Here is a 22741-nt window from a genome sequence, read left to right on the forward strand (position 1 = left end):
GCCTAGAAATAATAACCATACTGCTAACAGCACCATAGGTTTTTAAAAGCTGAAAGGCTTTAAATCGAAAATAATTTTAAAAATCAAATTTAGGCCTCAGTCCTATAAAATGTTAGGCATAAGCTTAACTTTACACACAGTGAGTTGTTCCATTGGCTTCTACAGGACTACTTACAGTGCATAAAATTAAGCATATACATAAAACTTTGCAGGATCAGGGTCTTATTGCACCATTTTTCTTGTTTTATTTACTTTCCACATTTCACTAGGTTTGGATAATGAAACTAGATTACTTAGGTTCACTTTTGTTTATATTCAGTTTCTTTTCTCTCTCTCTCTCTCTTTTTTTTAAGCACAACAGAGATCTTAACAATGCAGGGAAATACTGAAATATAAAGAACACTGATTTTCTCTGAAATAAAGGCAAACATGAAAACGTTCTTATTCACATGAGGTTCTGTCTACAAAAAAAACTTTTCTTCCTCAATCCCCTCCCCATTTTTCTTTTCCCTTTATTTGTTTTGTTTTTCCTCCTACCGTTTACTGCTTTTTTGTGGCTTACAACTAGTTGATTATGTTCCTTAAAGTGATATTTTCCCTACTCTTTATTTTTTTCAGCTTTCTGCTGTTTGTGTGACCCATTTAGAAGCTCTGAAATAAAAAGAATATTTCCCATTGATATTGTCCATTGGCAATCATTGATTTTCCCCCTGCTGCTTTTCTTATGAGGCTGAAATTAATGTGTATTTTTTGCATCATAGATGGGGTCAGTGCAACTCCCCTCTGTTTTCCTGAACTGGGCATAAGTCTTCATTTTGCCAGATATGTCCTGACAAAGCACTTAACCATGTGACTAGCCTTAAGCATATTATTTTAAATCCATCCCTATTCTGCACAGTGCTTAAGTATGTTCTTTTTACATTAACTTAAATGGGACTTAAACATGTGACCAAAGTTAAGCATATGTCTGAGTGTCTGAGTGAATAGAGATGGACTTGATCACCTGCTTAAAGTTAGGCACATGCGTAAGTGCTTTGCCGAATCAGGACCATATTGAAGAGGCAGGAAGAGGTGGAGCTGAGCTCTCTCACATCCAGGAGAGGGAGAGAAAGGAAGCTCTATGCCTGCTTTTAGTTTAGTTCCATCATTCTCCCTCTTGCTTTACTCCTGATCACATATCACAGATTAATTTCATTCCTTCACAAGACCTTGTGGCTGGTACATTGCTAGTGGTCATGTCTCACAATACCACTCCCATCACCATGTGATCTCACAGATATGGAGATGGGGAATTAAGATACCTGATGTGCCTGTCTATAGTTACCCTACAAATATTTGACCTGCCTACAGGCACTGACCAGACTGCCATCTAGTCTGTCATTCTTATAGGAAAGTAGGGTAGGACAGGCAGAAACCACATCACATCAGTCTATCCTTGTTGAGATATCACACCAAGGAGCCTTTTTTGTAAACTATTTTCCATAGTAGCATCCAGCCTGGTTGCACCAAGTAGTTAGTAGAGCCCTTGTATTTCAGAAGTACCTGAACTTCTCTGAACCAAGTAAGCTAACTGCCTCCACTTGAAAAGGACCTTCTTCTCCTATCTGACCCTGTGACAGCACTATCATTTCTATGGTGTCAGACTGCGACATAAGTTAAGTATAGGGCTATGACTTATCTGATGGATTAAACAGAAGGAGAAGCCAGTTGGGAAGAACATACTTCTTACAACATAGATAGCTTCAATAAGAGACAAGGCTAGGGGCAGACCAAGTTATAGACTAAAGAGGTGTAGCCAATGTCATCATAATGTTAGGGAAACTGAAGTTACTCATAGACCAAACTCCAAAACATTTATTTCAGTTGGAGAATTCCTATCTATCCCAAAGGATGTCCTTAATTGTTGTTCCTGATCTCCAAGAGCTCTTATAAAGGAGTCCCCAAACATTCCCAAGAATATTTTGCATTGTTTGCCTCAGCATCTTTTGGAAAGCCCTACTCCAACCAGTGCAAAGGATTCTAGAATCTGGGAACAAAAGCTGTCCAGTGGGAAACAACTGAAACAGAAGCATCTTTCTGGAAGAAGAAATATATACAGGACACTGTTTGGCTAGGGGGGTGGAAAGGAAAGATTTGAATCTTCAATGGCAGACCTAAGGTTTGCCTTCATACTATCAAGGCAACATTAACCAAAAGTATTTTTCTTTTTCTAGCATGACTGTCCTATTGCTATGTTACTCTGTTCTCCCCACAATGAGCCATTTAATCACTGCCACAGAGTGCAACAAACCTCTTCAGAAGAAACACAGTAGTGCTGGAAATAGCTATTAATTAATGCACAAGACACATGGTCCTCTTTTATATTTCAGGTTCTAGAAATTATGCAATCATGGTCCAAGCCCAGCAGTCTTTGCTTAGGCATAGATGAAACAATGGGAGCTTTGTTTGAGTAAGGATTGCAGGCCTGGGCACCAAGATAGTAAATTAATATCCACTACGGTGTCTTAAAAATACAGAGATGAAAGAACATTGTGTTAAGTCATGGATGTGCCCAATTCCAAGTGAGATTTGGACATTCCAATATTTAAATCCCAATAGCTTGTTTTAATGACAATACAATGGGTTAGGCATGATAAAAATCAAAACTTAAAGCAACCTTACCACATTCATGATGATGTGTTGACCAACTCCCATCAAGCTGACAGTAGGCAACACGGCTGCCTTTTAAGTTGTAACCTGCGTTGCACTTGAAGTAAACCTGGGCCCCGTATTTAAAGTCATCTCCTTCCACAATACCATGAGCGGGAGCACCTGGAGTCCTACACATCACCACTGACAGTTCAGATATTTCAAAAAAATCCACTTTATTACAAAAACAGGACTGTGTTAGGAAGATAATTTATGTAGAATATTTAAAAAAATAGCTTAAAAATGGGCACAGGAGTCAAAATTACAAGACCAGGTACATGCAAGTTCTTTCAAAAATTTACTTAGGTCCTGATCCTACAAACACTTATGCATATGCTTAACTTTCAGCACATAAGTGGTACCATTCAGTTCATGTATGCTAAGGTAAGCACATGCCTGAGTGTTTGCAGGACTGGGGCCTTAAGTTGCTAAAACTGTCCCTATTTGAAGCTCCCTCCATCTCAATAGGAGTTTTGAATGGTCAACAGAGAAATACAAGATATAACTTAGAACCTGGAAACCCCAGTTTTGAAATTCTTTAAAATTCTTGTTTCAGCTTTCACATACTCTTTAATATTTCTCACTCACATCTAAAAGCATGTACAGCTGTGTTTTGTGGGGCCCAACAACAACTGTTAAAAATGGACCTTGTCATTTACCATAATGCAATATTTACCATTGCCACAGTATTTTCTATATTGGGATATACTGAAAAATCCCAATAAATGTAATTATTGCAGATAGTAAATGTGCAGGTCACAGCACCCTTTGTACACTGGTTGGCTGGGTAGCTTAATCACACCAAGGAAGAATGTCTCCAAGGGCATAATAGAGAACAGAAGATTCAGTGTCTCTCTCTTTCTGTGTATCTTGGGCCCTATTCTACAATTCGCTGAGAACAGATGCAGCATTGAAGTCAACTGGGCTCCACGAAGGTGTAGCCCTGCAGGATTAGGGCTTTACCTGTTTCAGTGGTACCTGTTATCTTGTTTTATAAGAGCAGTTGTGGCCCATAGAAGATGGTAGTCTCAATGCAGATGGGTGCCAGACAGATCTTTCCTGTTTCACGCTTCTTTCATAGGATTATGAATTTTTCTTTTACTATGTTACTATTTCATTAACTAAAAGTGTAAAGAATATTATTACTTATTAACTGATGACCAAATCCTGTTCCTATTGATGCCAATAGCAAAGCCTCTCTCAGGGTCCAATCCTGTAATCCTTACTCATGACACATGCGAGTAGACTCACTGAAGTCTATGTAACTACTCACATAAATAAGGACTATTTATGTGAGTAAGGTTTGCAAGAGCAGGTCTGGATGTCACACCATTCACAAGCATCAAGGGTCCATAGAATTCTGACCATTTTGAGAAATATTACACACTTCAAGTGATCATTTGGCAATGTGGCTCAGTGCCACTATCCGTGAGCCTTGGGAGAGAAAACCATTGGACATTTAGTAACTAGAAAAGACCCCAAATCCAAACACTCCCAAACTTGGTGGGTTCAGAGTTTAGACTTGGACATATCCTTACCCAGAACACTCCAAATGGTAACCCTAAAAATTGAGCAAAAAATCTTTTATATCATTATGGTTCCTAGTTGATAGCTTTACATATGTAAAGGAAAGAGAGCAGAGGGGGATGTATTCATCATACTGTTTAAGCATTTTTTCTAGGTATTTTGAAATTTCTAAACATAATTTGCCTGCCCAGATGTGGTCTCTCTATTCTCAGTCACTCTTCATATCTTTCTTGGAATGCTAATTTATTCCATCATGCTCCTAATTTTCCTCTCTAAATATAAAGTCATAACAGACTTGTCAACTGCCATACATTTTTTAAAAAAAAGCGGGGGGGGGGGAGCACTATAAATATCTGTGAAACACACTCAGAATTAGTCTTCCTCTCCCATATAGGGCTTTCTGCATCTCTGGTAGTCCTAACCAATATCCCATATCAGCTCTACACTATTTTTCAACCAGTTTAAATTGTGCTTCCCAATCTTTGGGATACACTCGGACAGAATCTTTGTCCAGCTACAATAACTTTTTCTGGGAGAATATCACAGACTCGGGGTATCTTTCTTGCTTGATATCCTACTTGATGATCTTCAGTTTCTAGTCCTGTTCATTATATTGGTTTCCAGTCTGGTGACCTTCTTAGCTTTGTCCATCTCAAGGTTCTCTTTAACAGTTCGATTCCATTATCTTGGTACAACACCCAACATCAAAATTATGAGCTAGATTGCACTTGTGCATGGGATAAGTTAATAAAGACACTGGGACCAAAAGAAATGAGCACAGGTTTGGAAGTCCTGAGCTCTAATCGTAGCTTGACCACAGACTCATGGTGGGGTCTTGGTAAGTTATTTTGCTTCTATATCCCCCAGATGAGGATAATAAAACTACCTACCTCACAGAAATGGTGTGAGGATTAGCTAATATCTCTACAGTGCTTTCATCATATTATGGCTGAGTATTATTAATAAAGACATTCCTTTTGTTACCTATATTTTTACCTGCTGTGTGTCTGTTCCCTTCTGACACAAGTCTTTCAAACATTTATCTCACTTCTGTCCTTTGCTTACACTTTGCCACTGTAAGTGCAGAATTAGTCGATTATTTTGTATGTTAGTTTTTGTTCTCATCAAACTAATCAGATTTTATATCACAGTGCATTCATCAGATTGCACTATTGTAGCTGAGTCCTGCATTGTTCTCTAGAATATCTGGACTGGCAGTCGTAATGAAGTTACCCTGATAGCATCCTTTACCCTTCTGAGTTTCTCTGTTGTTTTGTTCCTTTCAGCTTCTCTTCCTTTTCATCCTTATTCCCTACTGTATTTTAAACAGTTCCATTGGGCCCTTATCCTTTTCACCTCATGGCCACTTTTTGCAATGAAATCTCCACTGATGATCCTGAAAGAAAACCTAGCACCTTTTGTGCTTCCTATAATTCTTTCCTTTCATTATCCGGATGGCTGCCTGTCAGGTGCATGAACCTGATTGCTTCTCATCTCCCTCAGATTGTACAGCACATGCAATTGAATTTTAGGATGGTCTTCTTTGTCTGAGATATTTTGTTAAAGCCTTTCAACATTCTCAGCTCCTTTCAGAATACACCCAACCCTTCCAGTTGTCTGTGCAGCTATTTCTCAAAAGTTCTTTAAAAAAATAGTGGACTACTTTGTGAAAGTAGCTGTCATTTATACCTAACCCTGTGCTGTGCAATCCAGCAAAATGTCCAGCCATCTGCGCCTGGTTCTATTTATAATTCTCTTTAGCGACTGACCTCTATTGGAGATCTGGTTTTAAGTCAAACTCTCACTCTGAAGCACGATGAGCCTGAATCTGCCAGCTGCTGAGGATCAGGTCCTCTCTCTAAAATAAGTGATTCCTATTATCCTGTGATTCTAGCTTCACGCCTTTGGGGATTCTTAAGTAATTACAGCTTTCACATGCTGATCAGATGTAGCATTAGTTGGCTATAGTGGACCAGAAGAAGGAAAAACCTGTCTTGATAAACTATACGAAGAGGACTTTCTCTCTGAGTCAAGCACAGGCATCAGTAGCTCTTATCCTACTTCTAAGACTAAGGGAGCAACTTGGTGTTAATGCAATGTCCCCCGTTCTGTCATATACCCTGGCAGTCACTGCCAAGCTTTTCAGACGATAACATTTTCTCCCACAGCACTTTTTCAAGCTATGTAGATGCACCACCAGTGTGATGGCCACACTAGTTGGGGGTAGGGGAAACTTTGACCAGACACAAGTAGAGTCTCTCTGAAAAGTACCATCAGACCTTTTATGCCCACCCAGAGCCAACAGAACCTTGATTTTTAAGGACTCAACCAGAAAAATATCCACAAACAACTGCAATTTATTTATATTGAAGGAATGACAGATTGAGACAACTCTGAAAGCATCTGAAGCAATAGCTCTAGGCTGCCTAGGACTTTCACACTCTGCCTTCTGAGAACAGAGGAGAACACCCACCTGCAACCCAGCAGATGGAATAACTTAGAGAGGTTCTGGGAGGCAAATATGGGCAGCAAATTAAACATGAGTTTTCAATGCAACCACACCACAAAAGTCACCACAAAAGTCAGTGCAATCTAGGGCTGTCTAAACACAGATGCAGCATGTCTTGGAGCTGAAAATAATCCCTCTCCACATGGCACAAGTGTGACCATGCCTTGGATACTGCATTTGTTCTTGGCACCTCACTGCTAGAAAGTGTGACAGGGCAAGGCCAGATGGCTATAGAAAAGTAGTGGGAGATAGATATATTAGCTCCAGGCTAAACAAATCCCTGGTACCAGGATAAGTGAAATGGAAGCTGCTCCAGGTCAATTAAGACACCTGGGGCCAATTAAGAACTTTCCAGAAGGCAGGGAGAATGCTAGGTTGATTGGGACACCTGAAGCCAATCAGGAGCTGGCTGAAACTAGTTCAAAGCCTCCCAGTTAGTCAGGTGGGTGTGCATGTCAGGAGCTGTGGGAGGAAGTTGTGCTGTTGGAGAGACTGAGTAGTACACACCATATCAGGCACAAGGAAGGGGGCCCTGAGGTAAGAGTGAAGTGGAGCTTGAGGAAGTAGCCCAGGGAATTGTACATGTCATGTTTCTAAAAGGTCAGCTACCATAGCTGATACTATTAGGGTCCCTGGGCTGGAGCCCGGAGTAGAGGGTGGGCCCGGGCTCCCACACACACACACACACCTTTGCCCCCTGATTAATCACAGACTGGGAGACAACAGAGACTGTGCAAGGAAGGATAACTTCTCCTCACCTCCCTCACTGGCTTATGATGAAAATGGCTCAGTAGACTGTGACCCTTGTCTCTAGAGAAAGAAGGGTTACGTGGAGGGTCACAGTGAGCCTCTGAGGCTAGCAAAATCCGCCAGGAAATGCGGGACCCACAGAGGCAAGGACAGAGCTTTGTCACAAAAGATATAGAGAAACTGGAGGGAGTTCAGAGAAAAGTGACATAAATGATGTGGAATTTACCCACGAAGAAAGGTTAAGGGCTGAGTATGTATACCTTAGCAATGGCTAATAGCCTACAAGAATCTGAAGTTTGAAAAGATCAAGGACGGCTAGAAATTATTTAGGGCTGCACAAAGGGGTGTGTCTAGAAGTGATAGGATGAAATTAAGAATCAGAAAATTCTTGCTAAAAAGAAAAGGATGCATCCGATGAAGTGAGCTGTAGCTCACGAAAGCTTATGCTCAAATAAATTGATTAGTCTCAAAGGTGCCACTAGTACTCCTTTTCTTTTTGTGAATACAGACTAACACGGCTGCTACTCTGAAAAAAATTCTGAGTATCAAGAAAACCTTCTGTGTAGACTCCCAATGGAAGCAGTAGAATTCGCCATGTGAGAACTGAAAATTCAGCCAGAGAATGCACTAGAAAATGCCCTGGAGAAAACAATCCTGCACTGGTAGGCAAATGGACTGGACTATCTAACAGATCTTTTCCATCTTTAATTTCTCTTTGTTTTTCAACCTCCAGTCTTCCTTGGACATTTCACAGCCAATCTATCCTAGTACTTGCACATCCTGATCACTGCAGTATCTAATGCAAGCATGGACCCAGCCTGACTTATATAGTTTGTGAGAGCTTAAACGGTAAAAGCACAAGATGGGATGGCTTCAGGCCTTTCTAGCAGAAATGCTGACACAGTTGGGACTGCGCTGTTAGAGATGCTCTAACAAAAAAAAACCAAAACAGATGTCTCAATTGCTTGTGTAACACATTCATGGACTGTGTAATAAAATTTAATAGCATGCTCCTTTGTCTCCTACTGACACATCCTGGAAAAGGAAAAACATATCTGTCTCGTGAAATATATTAAAACTGTTCCCTGTTGGACAGATTTTTTTTTTTGCATTGAGAGAAAAACTAGAATAAATGAATAAATATTCTTAAAGTCAGATGTTCCATTATAAATAATACAGTGCTGATTCCCCTTCCTTTTTCAATTGCTTTTGGGAGACATTCCTCAGTTCTGAATCATCTGTCATTTAGAAATGGTTTTCATGCCAGAATCTGCAATGGGAGAAACTGGATCAACTGCACTTTTTCTCCCTTCAGTGTCCTTCAACTCCCTGCTGGAGGTGCCATTTGTTCTTGTCCCATGGCCTCATTGTTCAAAAAAAAAAAAATAAAGCCACTTTTCTGCTCTCCCACCCAGTCCCCCATATATAAAAACACAATACATTATATCTAAATAATGCATCTCCTTTTCAATAATAGATTGCATGCCCAGATGATACCTGATTTATCATCACTGGTCCTAATGCAAGGCTTGCATTTCCCATTCATCCTCCTAAAATCTGACACAGTAGGGCCTATAAATGTTTTTCGTTTGTTTGTTTTTAAATTGCTTGTGTAGGCCTTTTAATGATGCTGCTGCTAAAGAAGTTGATCTGGTCACACAGTCCCAAGTTAGAGATTTGCTTCCAGTCTGACCTTTGTTCTAATGTGTATAACACATTGTGCCTATTCAACTGCTTTCAGGGAAGGTTTTTCTATTAACTTGCAGTATTGCTTTTGCATAAGGTATGTTGGTAATCTCAGCTGAGAAGCCAAGGACTGAACTGAATGAGCCGTGGAGACTGAGGTCTCTTCTCACCCCTGCTACGTGCAGCCCCTTAGGTCAAGACTGAGGTGCACTGGCAGTGGGCAGTATGGAGGAGAAGCTGCTGCTGATTCTGATGTACTTGTTCTGTAGCTGAAGAGAGGCCTACAGACTCCATTCAATATGACACTAACAAATGATGTTCCAGGTGAAGTTCATTTACAGGAGTTAGCAGATACGTGCACATGGATCTGACAGGAAAGCAGAATTCCCATTCCACAAGAAATTCCGAAATTTAAAAAAAATCATCGCAATGAAACACTGGTTGTTGTTGTTTTTTAAAATTTCCCACCAAATGGGAATTCTGAAATTTCATTTTGATTCTTTTGAAATGTTTCTGAAGCTTCCTGAACTGCACAGAGTTCTGGCAGACCACTGGGTGGAGAGTCAGGCAGCTCAGGGAGCCTGGGAACTAGAAAGGGCTGGCTCTGGGGCAATCCACTTGGCAGACTGCTCCAGGAGCCAGGGAGCCTGGGATACCAGGCTAACTAGTGGCCTTCCAGGCAGGCTACTGAGGAGTAAGGGAGCCATGGATCTGGGAACCATTTTCCAACTGAAAATAAAAAAAATTTCTACAAAACTGGGGAAATTTCAAATTTGCTGAAAGTGAATTCCTGTCAGAAAATCATTCCAATGGAAAATTCCCATCCAGCTCTACCTGCATGAACTTCCTTCAGCTCAATGTCCTTTACAGATACAGAGGCCCTGTATGCCTCCAACCCCACTGAAATAAACCATGTTAAATAAAAATAGGTTTGATTTTTGCTTCTGGGGGTCTCATTTGATCACCTTTTATTTTTTCTGCTCCAATTTTTGTTTTGAGGGCAAGATTATTAAAATGACTGTGTCACGGTTCCTCCCCCACTCTGAACTCTAGGGTACAGATGTGGGGACCTGCATGAAAAACCTCCTAAGCTTATCTTTACCAGCTTAGGTCAAAACTTCCCCAAAGTACAAAATATTCCACCCTTTGTCCTTGGATTGGCCGCTACCACCACCAAACTAATACTGGTTACTGGGGAAGAGCTGTTTGGACGCATCTTTCCCCCCAAAATACTTCCCAAAACCTTGCACCCCACTTCCTGGACAAGGTTTGGTAAAAAGCCTCACCAATTTGCCTAGGTGACTACAGACCCAGATCCTTGGATCTTAAGAACAATGAACAATCCTCCCAATGCTTGCACCCCCCCTTTCCTGGGAAATGTTGGATAAAAAGCCTCACCAATTTGCATAGGTGACCACAGACCCAAACCCTTGGATCTGAGAACAATGAAAAAGCATTCAGTTTTCTTACAAGAAGACTTTTAATAAAACTAGAAGTAAATAGAAATAAAGAAATCCCCCCTGTAAAATCAGGATGGTAGATACCTTACAGGGTAATTAGATTCAAACATAGAGAACCCCTCTAGGCAAAACCTTAAGTTACAAAAAAGATACACAGACAGAAATAGTTATTCTATTCAGCACAGTTCTTTTCTCAGCCATTTAAAGAAATCATAATCTAACGCATACCTAGCTAGATTACTTACTAAAAGTTCTAAGATTCCATTCCTGGTCTATCCCTGGCAAAGACAGAATATAGACTGACCCACAGAACCTTTGTTTCTCTCCCTCCTCCCAGCTTTTGAAAGTATCTTGTCTCCTCATTGGTCATTTTGGTCAGGTGCCAGCGAGGTTACCTTTAGCTTCTTAACCCTTTACAGGTGAGAGGAGCTTTCCCCTGGCCAGGAGGGATTTCAAAGGGGTTTACCCTTCCCTTTATATTTATGACAGACTGCCTGAAGAGATTTAGTTAGAATAATAATATTTAGCTCTAATCATCCATATATCTCAAAGACCTTACAAAAATGCGTAGCTAACATCACCCCCATTTTGTTGTTGGGGAAACTGAGACACAGAGTGATTAAGTGACTTGCCCAAAGTCAGCCAGTGAGTCGGTGGCAGAGATAGGAACAGCTAACAGGTTTCCTCATACCGTACCTTTATTCACCAGACCATGCTGCTTCCTCTGATACTGGAGTAGCTTGGGACACTCCCTCTCTCGGAAAAATGAGAAACTTAATTCAATGTAAAATAAATGTATCTTCACCTCAATCTATGTGCTAGTCACAACTGCTACTGTTGCAAACTAGCTCTTCCAGGTGATAGCTCTGTGCAAGCGCAGATGATCCAGAGCCCCAGAGTGATTAGCACATGCTTTGACAGTGCCTCCATTGAACTCCTCAGCAGCTATCCTAGAGCACTGGGATGCACTTCACAAAGCCCCATAATTAACTACATTTTCAGACCTGATCCTTATGGTATTTATTGTCATCTATATTTTTCTTAGAGTTTGTTCTCTACTCTTGCTCATTGGGTTCTGAAACTCCATGTGAACAACAAAGTCCTGATAACATTTATTCCAACCACATTTATTCCTTCTCTCCCTAATCTACACTCGGGGGTAAGAAAGTTCCTGGCTTTTGTTGGTGGAGAGGACTTAAGTGGCCTTTCTGAGTGACAATCATTGTGTGACTGGGTAAAAAGGCCAGAAAATGATTGAGGACTACCTGCCTGTCACATGGTCTGGCAGGGGATTTAAGAGAAGGTGTATCATCTTTCTGCAGCTGAGGCAGGGAAGGGGAAAGGGAAAGGGTTTCTGTAGGCTGCAGTACACACTGATCAAGAGAATTGCTTTGTTTGGTGCTACTCATGAGATTTTGTGTTTGATCAATGCATTGTGTCTTGAGGCAAGGGCATGTTGAAAGCTAAATTGCTTTGGGAGATATTATCCCTCCTTTCAATGGGTGGTTGTGTGTGTGCATATGCTATATGTTTGTGTGTTCGGTGCTGTACAGAGTCCCTGAGAATCATCTTTTGTGTTCCTTGAATATTTAACCTATTGGATTTTGTTGGCTTTAGGTTTCAGATGGAGGCGGGGGAAAGAGTTTTATTTTTAAATTAAGCAACTGGGCTTTGTGAGATCTACTAATGGGAAGGTGATTAGCAAGGAGGGCATTTCTGTACAGTGTGTCAAGGGGGCTACAAATGCAAGGCTAAAAATGATTTCCCTATAACAAGTTCCTCCAAATAGAAAAAAATACAGACAAATAAATTGGCTTGGAAAGATTAGATTTGTATCGATAAAAGTTGGTCCAATAAAAATCATTTACCTCACCCACATTGTCACTCTAATATCCTGGGACACTACATGGCTACAACAACACTGCATACAATAATGAAAGATTTCACCATATGCACACAAACCAAGGCAAAAAATGTTTCCATCAATAGTTATCCTAATTTACAGATAGGTAAAGTAAGAAAAATGACTCTTGAGAAATTCTTAGCAGTTGATTTAAGGTATTTACTTTGCATATTTTGACATAGGCTGTTGATAATTTGTGTTTCATTGGTTATAAAGCTCTAACTTTTTGAATCTCTTGTTCTCCTATCAATAAATAATTATTGTATCCCTTCCCCCCCACAAGGTTCCCCAAATGTGAAAATTTAATTTGATAAAAATAAAAAAGGTTTAAAAATAGACCGATATTATTCAGCAAAATTCTAAAAAAAATAGAAATTGAATCCTGCCAAGCCTAGATATAAATACTACAGCAGACCTCCTGTCATTCTGTACAGAAGCTGCGGGGCAGGGAGGATCTATTCTTAGAAAAATATTCATGTTAACTGGGGCACTTTTTATAATAAGCTGTATGACCCAATCTCCAGGAACTGGGTAACTCTGCTACTGAACTATTATTGCCACAGCCAAATGAATGAATGAATAACATATTATTGCCACAGCCAAATGAATAACAGCCAAAATCCTCTAGCTGTACAGTGCATGTCACCATAGTACAGTATATTCCAGTTACTAGTAACCCCTCGGTTGCCAGCAAAATGGTGCTGTTATCCGGAAGTTGCTAATAAACAGAAGGCAGGTTTGCAAGGCTCCAGACAGGGAAGGAAGTGCTGGGACACGCCTTCCCTGGCTGCGGTCTTGCAAACCAGCCTCTGGGCAAGGCAGCAGTGGGAAGAGGTGCTGCAGCCCAGACACTGGGGAGCGGGGGCACTGGGGCTGCACTGTACCTCTCCCTGTGCTCTACAAGCGTTGGGGCTCAGTACATCTCACTGCTTCCTTCCCTAGTTGCAGCCCCGCAAACCTGCCTGCAGCTGGGGCGTCTTCCAAAAATGTTGTTAATAAGTGGCATGCTGTTGCCAATATCGAAATCCCACTAACATTAAAGTCAATGGGACAGGACTGATTCCCAGCTAAATGCTGCTATTAGCCAGAAGTTGTCAATATCCAGGTTGCTATCAAGCGGAATCTATTGTATCTACACTCATGGTGAGAGAAGCTGGTGATTCCTGAATTCTATCCTCGGGTCCAGCACAGTCACTTTCAGAGGCCTCGGCCAAATAATTCAGGGTATGTCTACACTAAAGCTGGAAATGTGCTTCCCAAAGTGAGTAGACAGATAGGTGGTAGCTCTGCTTGAGATAGCATATGAAAAATAACAGTGTAGCTGGGGGCTGAACGGATGATGGCTTGGGCTAGCAACATTAGTACATACCCAGGGGGTCCTTTAGCTAGCATGTGTTTGTCCACCCACACTGGGAAGCATGCTCCCAGGTGCAGAGTAGACATACCCTAAGTGGCAAATCCTGTCCTCCACTCCAAGGCCAAGCACAGGGGAACTCCCCAGAAGACTCCCTTCCTACAAGACTGCAAAGAACCTCTGCAGATGATCATGTGGTCACCAGGTTTCTGTAGCTTCTGCTTTTGGTTGTGTTGGAGAAATGCCATCCAATAATGGTTATGGATCAACTATCTCTACCCTCATTTCCCTTCTGTCTCAGACCCAGCAGCTCAGTGCAGACAAAGGCCCAATAGAGAGAGACTGTTCAGCATCCATTGAGTGCACACCCCCTGGCAACCTCCCAGTATCCAACTCTACCCTGTGTGATCAGTACTCTCATTATCTGCAGAAGTGGCCGGGAGAGGTAAAGGGAACTAGATTGGCTGCTTAACCCTTTCAGTCTCAGTTTATGCATCTATAGCATGTCTTTGAAGCTAAAAAGCTCTGTATAAATGTCATGAATTATCGTTCCTAATATGAAGCACAAAGGAAATCATAACAGTTGATCATCAATCCAGGTACTCTACCCAGTGGATTTCCAATCCTGCTCTCTGTGCCTCTTCACAAGTAATTTTTTTTCCTGCAACAGTTCCACCAGCTAGGAATAATTAGACAAATCGATGATGTAATCCCTACTGAAACCAAAATCTTTTCATTCCCTTCCAGCCAATTGGAGCACATCCCTGATGTTTTCCATCTCCCTGCTTCTGTGAATGAGAGAGTATCCATGTGAAAATAGGCTTGGGTCACCCATTGTGATTTATTCATCTGGAGGCAATTTGGAGGCTGCTGCTTACAATTAGCCACTTGATCTTTATCAGCATTGTTCTTAGTCCTTAGAAAACTGTGTCTCTGGTTGCAACCTTTCCGGTATTTGGATGGCCTATTTAATTACACAATTGGACCTTTTAGTTCATAGGATGCTGAGCTAACTGAAATCCTAATGATCCCCACCATTCACCTTCTCTATGCACATTGAGAATTAATACATAGAACAAATTCCAAAATATGTCCCTTTGTAAATGTTATATTCTCATACGGCAGAGAATACAACCTTCATGCAGATGAAAAGGAAAACCACAGTAGTATAAAAGGTAGTATAAAAGATTATATTGTCATCACTACATCCATTTATGAAATTTGCCCAAAGCCATTCCACTTGTCAGATCTCAAATTAAGAAGGGACAGGACTGGTCAGCACTTGTATGGGTGACCTGCAAGGAAAAACCAAGTGCTTTAAGAAAATATTTGTATATGTGTCTTAAATGTAACAAAAATAATGATCAAATAGAAAAACACATCTTAATGATCTAGACCTGCATTAGTTTAGGCTACAGAAAGGCCTGTTCAGCCCTTGAATGCATAAGAGAAACAAGAGATTTATGATGTTCTGTGCTGTTTGCCTGTTGAAGAAAATGAGCTCAAAACTACCAAGTGATGGTGTGAAGGTATTGGGAGGAAAAGAACTGAGTGAAATAAAATGCTGAGACAACATCCTGCTGAAGAGTGCTTGCTAAGCAAGATACTTTGATTGGCTAAAAAAAAAAACAGTTGCTGAGCATGTGAACAAAACAAGGAGGAGCATGGGGGCAGCCAGAAAGAGAACAAGAAGTGAGTGTGATTCCCCACTGCCTTGTAGCTTATGTCATCATTCACACCTCTGCAAAGTGGGTGTACAGTGCTACCATTCTGATTTGGTAGTGTTTTATATCCACTTAGCACAGAGGTAAGTGGTTCCATAAGGTGCAAGGCAGTGAAGAATTGGGCCCACAGTGTGTAACAGCGAGGAGCACATAGGGCAGTCAGCTTCATAGATGGTTGAATCCCACAGTAGCAAAATCTCTGAGAAGAACCGTTGAAGAAAGGCAGAGGGAAACTCTTAGTACTTGGGCATGCCAGGGAAGTGTTCAATGTGACTCTCAGACTACCACAGACTTCAGTTTGTGCATTTGTACCTGAAGAGCTAGGAATTGTATTAATTAGCAGCCACACTGGCAGTGTCCAGAGAGAGCAGGGAGTAAATGGCTGTAGAGTCCCCAATTCTTGGCTACATTCTGGCTCCTTTGCACTCTTCCTGTGGCATAAAGCAACCAGGACACCATAATTAGATATTCCCCTGATTATAGATCTATTGTAATGACTTTATGCCAATCCTCCTGTCATAAATATAAAGGGAAGGGTAACCACCTTTCTATATACAGTGCTATAAAATCCCTCCCAGCCAGAGGCAAAACCCTTTCACCTGTAAAGGGTTAAGAAGCTAAGATAACCTCGCTGGCACCTGACCCAAAATGACCAATGAGGGGACAAGATACTTTCAAATCTGGAGGGGGAGGAACAGAGGGTTTGTCTGTCTCTGTGTTGCTTTTGCCAGGAACAGATCAGGAATGCAGCCTTACAACTCCTGTTAAGTTAGTAAGTAATCTAGCTAGAAATGCATTAGATTTCCTTTTGTTTAGTGGCTGGTAAAATAAGCTGTGCTGGATGGAATGTATATTCCTGGTTTTGTGTCTTTTTGTAACTTAAGGTTTTTCCTAGAGGGATTCTCTGTGCTTTGAATCTGATTACCCTGTAAGGTATTTATCATCCTGAGTTTACAGAGATGATTCTTTTACCTTTTCTTTAATTAAAATTCTTCTTTTAAGAACCTGATTGATTTTTTCATTGTTCTTAAGATCCAAGGGTTTGGGTCTGTGTTCACCTGTATAAATTGGTGAGGATTCTTATCAAGCCTTCCCCAGGAAAGGGGGTGTAGGGCTTGGAGGGGATATTTTGGGGGAAGACGTCTCCACGTGGACTCTTTCCCCGTTCTTTGTTTAAAACGCTTGGTGGTGGCAGCATACTGTTCAAGGAAAAGGCAAAGTTTGTACCTTGGGGAAATTTTTAACCTAAGCTGGTAAGAATAAGCTTAGGGGGTCTTTCATGCAGGTCTCCACATCTGTACCCTAGAGTTCAGAGTGGGGAGGGAACCTTGACACCTCCTCACAGCCACCAGCATAGGGACATGATAGCAGTAGGCCCAGGTGTGTTGGAGATGGGAGTGTATGTGTGGCTAGAGTGTTCTGTGGTTCAACTATTCTGGGCTGAAGGCCTCTGTGAAAAGTTGCCATAAATTAGCTTTATAACAGGGACTGTTTTAGCCCAGGCTTCAGAAAGTGAAAAGTTGGTGAAAACTATTTTTACCCACCCCCCTGAGCTGTGCCTCCTATAAAATGCAGGACAGAATCTGGGCCAGAGATTTAACTGCTCTCACAAAAAGGCCTTGTCTTCACTAGGACAAAGGTGTATGCTTTAGTGAACGCATGATAACTAGCACAAGGTAAAATTCTAGTGAAGAAAAGAAAGTTGTGGTTTTAACATGCGTTAGCAGGTTGAAGTAAACCCCAAGCTCCCGCTACTGTTTCACCACAAGGTACCTTAAAATCAGTTTAAAAATACACCTTTTCCCAATGAAGCGAAAACTAGGAGAACTGAGAGCTCTAATCGTCCCCAGTGGTAGCAGTGCTAGAGTCTACGCTATAGATGGGGCTCAGGCATTTTTACCTCCATGTTGTCTAATCCCGCTGAGAGCAAAACTGGGTGTCAAATGGGAACTGAAAAACAATCTGTGACAGGACCAGGAGAAACAATTAAAAAATGACGAGGAGTCCTTGTGGCACCTTAGAGACTAACAAATTTATTGGGCCATAAGCTTTCGTGGGCTAGAACGCACTTCATCAGATGCATGGAGTGAAAAATACAGAAGCAGGTATAAGTACATGAAAAGATGTGAATTGTCTTATCAAGTGTGAGGTTACTTGGTAAGGCAATTCACATATTTTCATGTATTTATACCTGCTCCTGTATTTTCCACTGCATGCATCTGATGAAGTGCGTTCTAGCCCACAAAAGCTTAAACCCAAATAAATTTGTTAGTCTCTAAGGAGCCACAAGGACTCCTCGTTGTTTTTGCTGATACAGACTAAAATGGCTATCACTCTGAAATTAAAAAATGGTGCAGCTTCCTTCAGGCTTGCTCAAAACATCACCTGTTTCCCAGTAACAATACTTAGCCCATTATCATTTCAAAGCACTGCAAGCATATACACTGATGACTCCTCCCAACACTGCCACCAGGCAGCCAACGGTTATCAACTTCTTCTCACAGATGGAAAAACTATTGCATGACTTGTCCCAGGCCACACAGTGAGTCAGTGGCAGATCTGGGACTCATACTGTAATTCTGTCCTCTGTACCATGCTAACCAATTTATTTGAGCATAAGCTTGCGTGAGTTACAGCTCACTTCATCGGATGTAGCTCACGAAAGCTTATGCTCAAATAAATTGGTTAGTTTCTAAGGTGCCACAAGTACTCCTTTTCTTTTTGCGAATACAGACTAAAACGGCTGTTACTCTGAAACCTGTACCATGCTGTTTCTCCAATCCCAAAACCAAATTTCTCTCCTTACATCCATTACTATCAAGGAAAACAGGGTATCCATGATAGTAATTCCAAGTGCATGTTTTCTGCAGTCTAAGCAACTCTGAAACTCTAAGCAACCTCTTAAACATATCTATCTCCTCAACAGTAGCATAGTGAAGTAAACAGTGTCCTTTATGGTAGATATACAAGCATGGGGGGACGAAATCAGAAAAGTTAAGGCACACAAAATGAGTTATACCTGGCAAGGGGCATAAAAACTAATAAGAGTATTGATAAGTACAATAGGATCAAGAGAAAGATGATGGAGAGGGGCCTTATTCCATCATAACTGGCCTTCTCCCAAAATGTTGAAAAATAGTAGCCATATCACTAAGATCTATGGTATTACCATAGAATTGCATTGAGACCCCTTCCTAAGTAGCTATGAAGAGACGTATAGAGCAGTAAGTCCTGCTTGTGTAGTCACATTGGATAGGTCTTCACTACAATTAAAAGTAAATAACCCAAGTTGAGTTACCCTTCTCAAGTTAGCCTAGCTCATGGGGGAGACCCCACAGTGTGCAATAACACTTGAGCCGCTGTGTCCACACTGTCCCTGCATTCACTTGTGTGTGGCACTAAGATTTTTTGGAGCACATCCCATGGTTCTTGTGATGCAGTAAACTAAGATGCTCTATGAATTGTTTCCCCCCCTCTGTGAACTGTGGGCAAACTTGTCTGTCCTTTCTTGACACATAGGAAGGAACTGGAGGACTACTGGCACTCCCGTGGACCTAGCCTGCGGCCATAGGTGCCGACTCCGTGGGTGCTCCGGGGCTGGAGCACGCACCAGGAAAAAATGGTGGGTGCTGAGCACCCACCGGCAGTCCCCCTATCAGCACCTCTCCCTCCCCCCAGTGCCTCCTGCCTGCCAGCAGGCCCCACCAATAAGCGCTTTCCCCTCCCCGTGCTTCCCCCTGCACTTTCATGGCGTGCAGGAGGCTGTGGGGGGAGGAGCAAGGATGCGGCGTGCTTAGGGGAGGGGGCAGAAGGGGGCATGAAGAGGCAAGGTGGGGTGGAGCGGGAGTGGGAAGATATGGGGTGGGGCGGGGGTGTAGCCTTGAGAGAAGGGGTGGAATGGGACCTGAGGCACAGCCAGGGATAGAGCACCCACCGACACAACGGAAAGTCGGTCCTGTATCTGTGTCCACATACAGAGAGGGCATATGAAAAGCACGTGAGTTGTGCTAATTCAAGTTTTAGCCTATACCTCCAGACAGGCCAGCCAAACTATTTAAAAGCATGGTCACATTCAAGTGAAGTGTTTTTGTGTGTGGATGGGACTCAAGTTAACTCTGCAATGAAGACAAGCCCATTAGCACTCACTTTATTACACCTCCAAGTCTATCTGTGTGGGAGGGAGCAGGGCTTGTATTCTTGTGAGTCCCAAAACAGGTGAGCAAGGACAGAGGATGGGCAAAGGGTGGAGTCTTGGTTTCACCTCCCCAGTGCACCGATGAGCGATGTTCAGCTGATTCAAGGGAAGAAGCAAGCTGGACCCACATTAAAAAGCTGCAGTAAATTATTTCCTACTTGGAGAAATGGGTGCGGGGAGCAGGGAGGTAATTGTGACTGAAGAGCGTGGCACTGCTGCGTGCTGCCCTTGGCTGTCACAGAGCTGAGCCTCAGGGTTTAGAGTGGCTTCCCACGAATCAGAGGCATTTTATTACCATTGAACTACCAAAGTACAACCATGAGGCATGTACTTGGCCTTATGATGCGCATACAGTAGGATAATGCACCTGCTAATTGAGAAAACAGCTGTGGCTCCCTTTGGAGGTACTGAGTTGCAACGATGATTTGCGTTGATCACATAAGGAGTCCAGTTTGCAAATGTGGACACCTATATTCTATCAGTAAAAAGCCCTCAATCCTAGCCTTATCTGGAGATTTGTCCCTTGAACCACAGGATTAAATGCCGACTCGTATAACCTCCGCACAAAACCCAGCACAGACAGCTGGGCTCCACTTCACCGACAGCAGGAGGCTGGGGTAGGAAGGACAAAATTTACTCCCCTTTTTATACACAAGTCAGTTAAGTATGAGGGAATCACAATGATTTTCTTTACGGACCCTCTCCAAATTCTCAAGCCAGTCCTGTGTGTATTAATTTGTATGATTACAGTGGATGGGGGTCAATTTTTCACAGGAAAACTGCTAAGGACAGCTCTGGTAGTACCAGAGGCTGTAGTGAGGGAACAGCGTGCTACAGCTGAGTCTGTTGGCTGTGCCCTTCATTGGGATGTAAAACAAATCTCTTGCTCCTGGCAAACAGGACTGAGAAACAGAAGAAAAATGGAAATCGGATCTGAGCAATGAATTCCCCATTCAGTCTCAGATCCCTGCATTTGCTCAAGAACTCAAGTTTGTTTGGTTTTGTTTTAAACAAAGGTAACAGGAAATTTCAGAGAAGAAAGAGGACAAAGTCCCTTGCTTGTGGGGCCAGCAGGCCCTGGGAGGGCTACTGAGTCAGAACTCTCAGTCCCGGGATGGAAGGAGTGGGGGAGGGAGCACCTCACTCGTTGCTCTCAAGTAGCGCTGCCATCTTTCTACAGTTTGTCCTCAGAGGACAAACTCAACTTTGTGATGTTAGAAAAGACTCCACCAATTTTTTTTGCAATTGCAGAACAAGCCAGCATTTTGTAAAACATCAACAACATGATGAGCCTGAGTGGCAGTTCTGTTCATGAAGCAACAGGATCAGATCTCTACCCAGTTTATTACCATTGCTCCAATTTATATCTCTTAAGGATTTATTACTGTTCTGTCTCTGGCTATGGCAGGGAACAACGCAGCATTGACAAGAGAAATGAACAAGATTATCAGATCTTTGCTGTCTCTAATGTCTATGACCACATGATTACTGAGAGAGACACACACACACACACAAAGCTTGATTCTGATCTCACCCATACCAGTGTAAATCACAGCTAACTCTGTTGAGGTCAGTGGAGTCGCAATAAACTCAGTGTGAAAACAGAATGAGACAAAAAGTATTGTTAATGTAAAGTTAGGTTTCTCTATTTACTTGATTATCATAACATGTTCTTAAATGTTTGGGAGTGGTGTTTATTGTATTTATGGGGGGAAAGTAATGAAGCCCTCACTCAAACTCCTCCGCTGATTGGCATTTTGTTATTTAAGGTCATGTGATAGATACCATTTAATAGGATCATCAGAGTTGTCTCAATTAGTGGTTGTCTCATGCATTTTGTATGCACTGTTATTGTAGTCATGTTGGTTCCAGGATACTCGATAGAACTGAAGCAGAGCTCTGTGTCAGCTCGAAAGCTGGTCTCTCTCACTAACAGAAGCTGGTCCAATAAAAGATAATACCTCACCCACCTTGTCCATTTAAACCTGCTTGACTGAATCATTACCAGATGTTTTAACATGTGTCCTCAATTCAGTTCCCTCGGCTGAAGACTTTAAACCACCATATTAACACCTCTAATTGTAAATGATAAGACAATTTCCTGGCTGCCACTGTATGAGATAGAAGAGAGCATGAGCTGTGGCCTTTAATCACTTTATTAATATCTCAAATTGTAAGTGACAGAATAATTAGGCTGAATATTGTCCCAGTGAAGCAGCTTGAACACAGTGGCCATTCCATCACGGTGACAGAATTTAGCTTAGAGGGAAAAAAATGGTGCAGTGAAGTTTGTCCCATTCAAGCAGCTCTCCTTATTGTCTGGAACGATCCTATAGATTAGTGCATTTAAAACTAGACTTGACAGGGAATAATTCTGCATTGGCATGGCGAGAGTCTAGATGACCCAGTACCATACACCTTTTCCAATTCTAACTTCTGCTGAGTGTCTCACTCCCATTTAAATGGCTTTTGCTGTGCCTCACTGAGATGCTCCCTCCATCTCTATTCCTTGAGAGAATGCAGGTCTAGTTTCTCTGACTGTTCCCCATTAAAATCTTTTCAGTGCTCTAGCTGCCTTCTGTTGCAAATTTTGTTATATCAATTTAATATTCAAAGGCACTAATCTCCCCCCACACACACACCCATTTTACACCAAGGTAAATCCATTGACTTCAGTGGGATTACTGACCATTCACTCCAGTAGAACTGGAAGGGGACTCAGACCCAAGGTTTCCAGAACTGCTTATTCAATGCTGCAAAGGTGACTTCACTTTAAATATCCTATGTAGAACTAAAACTGGCCCACACTTCCCCTCAGCTCCATATCTGCAAGATCTGGTTGGTGAAAAGCTACTTTGCATGATTCGGCCTCCATATAATTCTTGGAACTACAACTCTGTTAGGAAACTACTTGACTCTATTTTTAAAGTATTACTGCCATGGAT

At 41.9% G+C, this 22741-nt stretch overlaps 1 protein-coding gene across 4 annotated transcripts in view; it reads right to left on the reverse strand.

Moving 5' to 3' along the window:
• PAMR1 (peptidase domain containing associated with muscle regeneration 1) overlaps positions 1-22741 on the reverse strand; it is a 68942-nt gene that overhangs the window by 8149 nt on the left and 38052 nt on the right. For 2 of the 4 annotated variants that reach the window (XM_084629987.1, XM_084629986.1), the window contains exon 7: positions 2662-2832. The exons of the other annotated variants lie outside the window; for them this stretch is intronic. In XM_084629987.1, the coding sequence (XP_084486113.1) occupies positions 2662-2832 (171 nt within the window). The remainder of the gene's footprint in view (positions 1-2661; positions 2833-22741) is intronic. 4 annotated transcript variants of the gene reach the window in all.

Source organism: Lepidochelys olivacea, assembly GCF_965140295.1.
Source record: "Lepidochelys olivacea isolate rLepOli2 genome assembly, chromosome: 6".
In the NCBI taxonomy this organism is placed as follows: Eukaryota; Metazoa; Chordata; order Testudines; family Cheloniidae; genus Lepidochelys; species Lepidochelys olivacea.